The 8,093-nt window shown below is 39.5% G+C and overlaps 1 protein-coding gene across 1 annotated transcript; it reads right to left on the bottom strand.

The window, feature by feature from the left end:
• Positions 1 to 577: 577 nt before the first annotated feature.
• LOC106921901 (calsequestrin-2-like) lies at positions 578 to 6,837 on the bottom strand. Its single transcript, XM_014993904.2, has 11 exons — positions 5,841 to 6,837; positions 3,283 to 3,367; positions 3,092 to 3,192; positions 2,862 to 2,973; positions 2,212 to 2,285; positions 2,001 to 2,131; positions 1,846 to 1,891; positions 1,686 to 1,740; positions 1,387 to 1,487; positions 1,220 to 1,294; positions 578 to 1,119 (listed from the first exon to the last, which is right to left on the bottom strand). Exons 1-11 carry the CDS (start codon positions 6,075 to 6,077, stop codon positions 853 to 855), a joined length of 1,284 nt encoding a protein of 427 aa, XP_014849390.2. The 5' UTR covers positions 6,078 to 6,837; the 3' UTR covers positions 578 to 852.
• Positions 6,838 to 8,093: the final 1,256 nt, after the last annotated feature.

Below are 8,093 nucleotides of genomic sequence, written 5' to 3'. Positions count from 1 at the left end.
CTTAAGTCCTTTGATCCTCTTCCTATCTTGCATAATTTTGTTTAATTTTTCAATGACAAAAGGAAGCAGTGTGTTTGTGTTCTGGCTTACAATACATCTATCTGTATTATTCACAGTTAGATCCCCATTAAACACAGAGGTTATTAATTTGGAGGCTTACAAAGTCATAACATTATTTTGGCCTTTCCAAATCATTTTTCATTTGAGAAAAACATATCATGTTAGTGATTCTATTTTGCTTCAGGAAAAGATTCATTTCATTTATTGTCAAGCAGTAACAACAGATTGCGTCATTTTATACAGTGTATTTTAACTTCTGGTTCAATTAAATTGTATAATTCTGATCCAAGCACCATTTTAACATTTAAAGAGACTCGCTTGAGCATATCTTGAACCAATCATCTTCTGTGTATCAGCTGCATTAGAAAAAAGTTGTGTGAAACATTAGATCAGTTTTTGCAATAGGTGAGAAAAAAGTCTTGATTTGTTCGCCTGCTGTAAAGGTGAATGCAAAAACCTGAACGATCACAGCAAAAGTACCGACTACAAGCAAAGCAATGACAGACTGCGACTGCAGTTTGCAACAGGAGAAACTGACATCAACACCATTTATTATGAAGAGTCAAATCCATATCCATTAAACATGTCCCTCATGAACATGTTTTTGTATTTCTACATTCAACCCCGATCACAGAGGTATTTACATGTTCATAAATTGTGCTGATGAATATTAAAGGTTGAAATAAGTTAAAAAGATCCGCAGGCACCGATTCAGATGATATACAGTCATTTTTTTAGTCCAAAGTTGTACAGCAGGACTGATGGAGGAAGAGCCAACTTCAAGGCAGTTAGTTATTCTTCATCATCGTCATCGTCGTCATCATCCTCTTCATCTTCCTCATCTTCATCCTCTTCCTCATCATCTTCATTGTCTTCATCCTCATCATCGTCGTCGTCATCATCGTCGTCGTCATCATCGTCGTCGTTATCATCGTCGTTGTCGTCATCATCATCTTCGGTGTTTACCTTGCCAGAAAGAACGTCTTCAATCCAGTCCTCCAGCTGCGTTGCCGTGGGCAGGTCCTCCTCATCCTCCATTTCCAACCACACACTGTCTGCCTGCGCTCACATTGAAAAGGTTAAACTGTGTCAGGAAATGTTTTTTTTTATTATTATTATTCTGAACATCAGGTTTTGACGTTCGGGTTCGGGAGCTTACATCTGTAACATTGACGACGCCGATCTGCGGTCTGAACAGATCCACCTTAAAGGTTTTCTCCCAGTAAGGAATCAGCTGGAAGGAGTCAGAAAGGGGAGATATGATTGTTTTGCCTTTGCTCTCTGCTTCACTCACAGTTACTCTGACGTAGGAGGCGTCAGGCTCACCAGGGGGAAGTCATCAGGGTCAATCCAGATGATGCTGAGGTCAGGAAGGTGAGTGTTATCTCTGGCAACTTCCTTCAGGATCTCTAAGAACTCATAGCCGTCTGGAAAACAGGAATGTTGTTGTTACTGTTTGGTTTCTTCAAAAATATATATTGTGATTTATAAATATATTTAAATATATAAACTTAAGTCTTTTATATTAGCTCAGGCCTGTTTTGATTGTTTATGTTCTTAAAGATGCAGATCTCTAACCTATTCAGATTATAATCAGTGTTTTCCACAATGTTACATAACCTTACCTGGGTCCTCTTCCTCTGCAAAAGCCACAATGTGGATGCCCTCAATGTCATCCTCCTAAAAAAAACAAAGAGAAAGGTTTAACGCTAGCTGCTAAAAAAAAAAAAAAAAAAAACGTGAGAAAAACATAAAGCAAGATGAATAATTTTGCTGCTCTCTGACCCAGGTCTCAAACATATCTTCTGCACGCAGCTTTCTCAGAGTTGGTCTGGTGGCACAGAAAACACAACATCGCACGTCGCATCATATCGCAACGCAGAATTGAGGTTGCAAATAGTTTAAAACATGAAATAAATCGAGGTAAGTCCACAGTTTACCGCCTGTGCTCCGTTATGAAGCCCACCAGCTCCTTCTCGGAGTGCGGCCTTCCTGGGACGGTGATGGGCTCCTCCATGAAGGGCTCATAGAAGTCCACCTCGTTCAGCTTCAGGGTCAGTTCTTTGGCCACCTTAACCAACAGAGGCAGATCAGCCAACTGTAACAGGTTCCCGATGATGACAACCTTTCAATACTCTGTTTGACACTTACAGATTTTTCAAATGTGGCGAAGAATTTAATGTAGGGCTGGAAGTGCTCTGCAGCCTCTTTGAATGCCTCGTAATCTGAAAACAAAAACGTCAGATAAAGTGTGCGCAGCTCAGAGCAGAGGTATTTATAGTAAAGGAAGCATGTTTATTGTCGTATCCTCTTCTTTAGTCGCAGATCAGCTGGTCCGTTGCACATCAGGGAGCGGAAATAGCTCATCCTTGACCTCAGTGTGGTTCTCCCACAGATGGCCAGATGGGATAAAGCTCCAGCAGAGCTCTGACTGTATACTAGACTCAGTTTCTACTGTTTTGGCTAAATAACACTTTGTAGAAAAAAAAAATTATATTCCTCTTAAATTGTGGTGGTGTTAGTAGAGGCACATTTCTCACATCTCAGAAAAGCTTTTGACCAGTAATATAGTTGCTACACAAGTGTAGTTTTGATTTTCTTAGGAACATCTTAACTGTTTGGGGTCCTGTTTGTCAATTCAGTGTATGAATATGAAACTATGAAATAATCCCTGGAAATGAGAGGATTAAAATCTATCTTTACTCCAATCAAAATCAAACAAATTCCTTTGCAAAGCTACCTAAACAAGCAAGATGTTCAGGCAGCAGCAGATCGTGCATTTTGCAAACTAAGGAACTCACGTTCAGAGTCTTCACTCTTGAAGTAGCCAACGATGCGGATGTCCTCCTCCATTCTGTCAAAGGCTTTCAGCTCCAAAGCGTTCTCTATGACCTCCACTGGCTCCTCCAAAAGCTAAAGAGAGAAGCCGAAGCAAAAAGCTTGGGGAGTGGCCTGTGTGTGGACTGGTAACTGCGACCAGCACCGATCTGAACTCAAAGCTGGAAATATGCTCCGAAACAAATCTACTCACATCCAGCAAGAACTCCACCAGAACGTTAGCAGACAGCAAACCATCGAACTCGATCACTCTGTCATCTTTAAAAACATACACACTTCCCTCCTCCTCCAAACCTGCAGTTAAAAGAAAAACAATTACAGACAAAAAGAAAGGTAAATATCTTCAATTATATTCATCTTGCTATAAAGAAAAAATGTTCTCACCTAGTTTCTTTGCAACTTTTGCGTCTTTGACTGAGTCGACCATCCCAAACCCGATGTCCTTCTCCTCCATGACCTGAGCAACAAGCTGAAAGTCGAGGAAGAAATATTAGGGAGAGTTAAAGTGAAGGAAAAGATCCACCATCTCTGCACGAAGATAAACAAATCCAAACAAAGCTCCAAGATCACCGAAGACGGTTGGCAGCATGACAGGTGCTGCAGGCTAGAGGCAGAAAGATATAGTTACATAATCGCTCGTTCTAAATATAACCGCAGTCAGAGCATACAGCATATAATTGTTCTGGTATTTGTCATGTATAGTACAGGAGCTTTTTTTAGTGTTTGATCTCCCCATGCAACAGGGAAGGGGACATACTGGTAAAGTGCTGCTGGGAGGGCTTGCAAAATGGTGGATTTCCAGTTGGGTTAATACACACATGTATACGTAACTCCAATTTGCAAGGCGTTGAACGATTCTTAACCAGATATTAGTAGTTTCTACAAACTCATCAGATGTTTCTTCTACTGCATGAAAAGAATTTGACTTTTGTTACATCTTTTTCTTGCAACATTTGGAAATTAAATCACAAAACATGGTAACTTTTTTTTTCTTCTTCTTCTTTTTCGCTTGGCTTAATTTAGTTTCCATGTAAACTGCACTGTGGAGCCTGAAAGAGATATCAGAAAAACTAAACAAAAGAAAAACAGAAAAGGTAACAAAAAAATATTGGGGTTCCTGTAAACCTGCTTGTAAATGATTGTTTGTGTTTACATATTTAAACGTGACATCAGAAGCTCAGAGAATCATCACATGTCTGAAGAATTTGTTTTGATCGATCATCTTCAAAGTCACTTCCCACCGATTTACACCAATTCCACTGAAGAGCACTGAAAAAATTACTTTGACATAGTTTTTTTTCACAGTTGGCAGGTGTGAGCATATTTTAAACAGAAGCAATAAACAGAAAAGCCAAAACTAAACAGTTTTTGTAAATCCTAATTATATCGGAGGATTCTAAAGTGGTGCAGTGCCACTTAGGAGAAGTGATCCCCTGAACCAGGTTGAGGACTGGTTACACACTTTAGTTATTATATTCTTCCTTCCATGCAGCTGCATGGAAGAAGGCCCAACTTGCTGCTGCAAATTGTACTTTATAAGTTGTACTTTAAAAGTACAAAGGCACCAATATCACCAATCATTTTGCAAACAGAGGTTAAATACAACATCTGTTCTAACTCACTACAGTCAATGTCTGTTGATATCCTGTAGCTTTTTTTTTTTTAATTCTCTGGAAAGTAATTTAAAACTCAGACATGTTTTTCGTGCGTTGCATACAGTCATTATTTATAATAAATATTTTGTATTAGTATTTTTTGAAGATAGAGATAAAATATATATACACATATATTTTGGGAAAATCAGTTTTGCTACAAATTCAGGTGCCTGAAGGGGTGAAACTAGCTACTGTCTTATTAACCGTTTGGACAAAATATCTTTTTTGTCAAGAAAATTAAGAGATTGCAGTATATGAAACAACAATGGTAAGTCGGTGAGATGATTGTTGAGCATTCAACATACTAATGTAGATATTGTGATGAAATGTGGTGGTTTTCAAGCATTTGCAGAGTGATGATTTTACTTGAGCATTGGACTTGAACTATTTTCTTCTAAAAGGATAATACATTTTTTTATTGGGATATTCCCATTGATTATTGTATTTTTCGATTTAAATGTTAGTGTTTTTTGCTTTATTGATTCCTTAATTATAAATTTTTTTCTTACAATCTATCCCCTTTCCTGCTGCAATAGTGCACATTTTCCTGCTAAGGGAAACATAAAAGACTGTTATACTCTAATCATTAAATTTTTGCTGGCTTAGCCTTAAATTACTGTTTGAACACTACACTCACAGTCACGGTTAGACAAATTCCTTACATGAGATTTAATGGCTGCCTGATAATAGCTGATCTGCCCCACCTGTGCAGGGAAGCTATTAGCAGGAGTTCAAATTACCTCCTGCAGGTCAAAGAGGAGCCCTGCTTTAGCTTTGTCCTGTGAAACAAGGCCATTTTGTGCTAAACATTAAGAACCATTTAATCCAGAAATCAGTTTGTGACTGGGACCAGAATATTAGATTTGGGGGTTGGGGGGGGGTTAGGTATTGTATTGCAGACAAGAATGTTGTGACCTTTAGCTGTTAAATACTGCAGATCTCTGGTTCTGAACAGAGCAGAACCACAGGGGGAAAAGAGCTCATATACTTCTATGGGATGGAGACGCTGTGAATTAGGGTGAAACAACCTCAAGTGACAGCAATGCATCTTACCGGACAACAGGGCATTCATAGAGTACACACTGGTACACACTGACCTTCAGGAGTATTCCTCGTATAGATAGATAAAAACCCACAGATAATCATCTCCTATCTGTGGGTTTCCAGCTTACTGGAGCACAAACATGGACCTTTATATGTCACATATCGTTTAATTCTGTACCACATCCACTCGCCTTTTTCTCTTTTATCAATTTGCCAATGACTACCCTCCTTGTCATGCTTTACCTCCAGTACTAGCTCGGTCATCTGGTGTTGTTTCTGCAGCTCTTTGTTGTCCGGCACTTTCTCGTGGTAGAACAAACAGAGCATGCTGTGCTTCTTCAGGGCCTTCTTGTAATTCTTGTCACTGATGTCGAGAACCCGGTCCTTCCCGTCGTACTGGGGGAACTCCAGGCCCTTCTCAGCCGGCGTCACACTCACAAAGCTCAGGCAAGGGAGTAGGAACAACCACAGGGAAAACATGGTCCACGGCTAACCATCCACCCGCACAGAGCGTGACTTGGTTTCTGAAGATGCAGCTGCACAACTGGAGAAGTCAGACGACAACCGCCTGGGAAAGGATGGAAGAACGTGAGAAATCTCTGCAGAGGGATTTAGGAGGCAAAAGAAAGTCTGTCGGCTGAAGTTTTTAGCATGCCGAGAGAAATCTCAAAACTTCTTAAGAAACTCTGTCCCCCGCTGCGTGATTCCTCCCTCACGGCTTCCTGTGGACACAAAGAGGAGAGGAGCGCGATCAGGCCTGCGATGTGCTCTGGGTGGTTATACCATACATAGTCGAGCTTCTCTTCCCGTACTGGAGCAGGACAGGCCCATTTTTAGGAGACCAGTTGTTTGAAAGATAAAAATAGAACAGCAAGTGAGAAAGGGAAACACCAAAGGATGACAGTGGGGGGGTCCATAAAAAAAAAGTATTCTCTCTCTCTGATTTTCTGCAGACTCGATGTTGAAAGGGGTAAAGGCCGACTCCTCCTCCCCAGTCACAGTGGTCCCCAGTGGTTAGAGTTTTTGTTTTAGTGCAGTTGAAGGAAATGTTAGTGTGTCTGAAGTGACAGCTCACAGGACAGTCTGCTAACAGGTGTGTAACAAACAGTTCAAATGACCAACCCCTATCTAACCTTTCTTTATAGTGATCTTTTCTATTGTTGTTGCATGTTGTGATGCTTCAATGGCTTTACAATTACTACCCCTTTTAGACCAAAAGTACACAAAAAAAGTTACTTAAAAAAAAAAAAAAAAGTCCGTCCAAAAATATTTGTTTTCTTGATACCCTTGTTCTCAGCTCGCGGCAGCACCTGGATACTCAGAAGGTGCTGCTGGACATTTGTTCCTGTTGAAACCAAGTGTTTCATATAATCTACTGGGATTATATCATTAGATCATCTTAATTTTACAGTATATGAGTGACATTTTGGACTAAATGAGTTTAGTAGGGCTGAACAGTGCCACAGGTAGTTGTGCTATTATCCTACAGCAAGAAGATCCTGGTTTTTGATGAAGTTTGCATGTCTTTTCCATGTATGAATGGGGTTCTCACTGGAGACTGACCTTATCCCATTGTACAAAAACATTGATGCCAATTGGTCTCTCTAAATTGCCCTTAGGAATGAGAGTGTGTCTCTGTGTCTGGACTGAGTCAATTTTCTGTATAGACAAACTGCCCAATCAAATCTTCCTCATAATGGTCATATCCTCAAATATGAAAGCTTTCCAGGTGCCGACATTTGAACTTCTGCTGCCCTCTGCAGGATGAAGCATGCATAACTTGCTAAAAATCCATACATAATTCGACATACGACTTTCACACTGTATAATATCTGCTGTTGTCCTGCTTTTGAGGACAACATGCTGAAATTCATTACATAAAGATATTTAAGCACAGGAAAAGGTGAGCAGATCTTCACTGGTAAAACTTTTACGTTGAATTAATTTACTTATGATGTTGAATGAGAGCAATGTCAGTTTACTGTTTCAATCTTTATTTAGCTTAAATTAGGTTTTAGATTTTTGCGTGACTTTTTTTAATAAAAGAGCAACAAAAGAAGCTGATGTTTGACAGCAGCTACTAAAGAAAATATACTAGCAGTGAAAAAAATATTTAAGCTCGCTGTAATTAAGAAAGAAAGAAAGAAAGAAAGAAAGAAAGAAAGAAAGAAAGAAAGAAAGAAAGAAAGAAAGAAAGAAAGAAAGAAAGAAAGAAAGAAAGAAAGGAATAAAGAAAGAATTGTCTGACAACCTGACTGCATTGAGAAAGCACAATTTAGTGGGCGAAGCCTCCGCTCATTTTCTTTGGAGCCGCTAGATGGCAGTATAACATAAGCGACTTTCCTCGGTGAAGATTTATGATTCCTCACTATCAAGTTAACGTTGCACGTCTTCGGTTCTGTTAAAAAATATATATGTGTAAACCACTTCATTACGTTTCATTCTGATTTTTTGGCTGAAGAAGGATGAAACAAACCAAAAGACAGTTTGAATTAA

Source organism: Poecilia mexicana, unplaced genomic scaffold (genome assembly GCF_051168715.1).
Source record: "Poecilia mexicana isolate PSO_F unplaced genomic scaffold, ASM5116871v1 scaffold_2, whole genome shotgun sequence".
NCBI lineage: Eukaryota > Metazoa > Chordata > Actinopteri > Cyprinodontiformes > Poeciliidae > Poecilia > Poecilia mexicana.
This window is presented reverse-complemented; position numbering and strand designations above follow the sequence as displayed.

Coding starts and splice junctions, on each gene's coding strand:
- LOC106921901 (XM_014993904.2), bottom strand. CDS start 6,077: ATGTTTTCCCTGTGGTTGTTCCTACTCCCTTGCCTGAGCTTTGTGAGT. Junction 1,488..1,685: donor TGCAGAGGAAGAGGACCCAG/GTAAGGTTATGT, acceptor CCTGTTTTCCAG/ACGGCTATGAGTTCTTAGAG. Junction 1,295..1,386: donor ACCCTGATGACTTCCCCCTG/GTGAGCCTGACG, acceptor GACTCCTTCCAG/CTGATTCCTTACTGGGAGAA.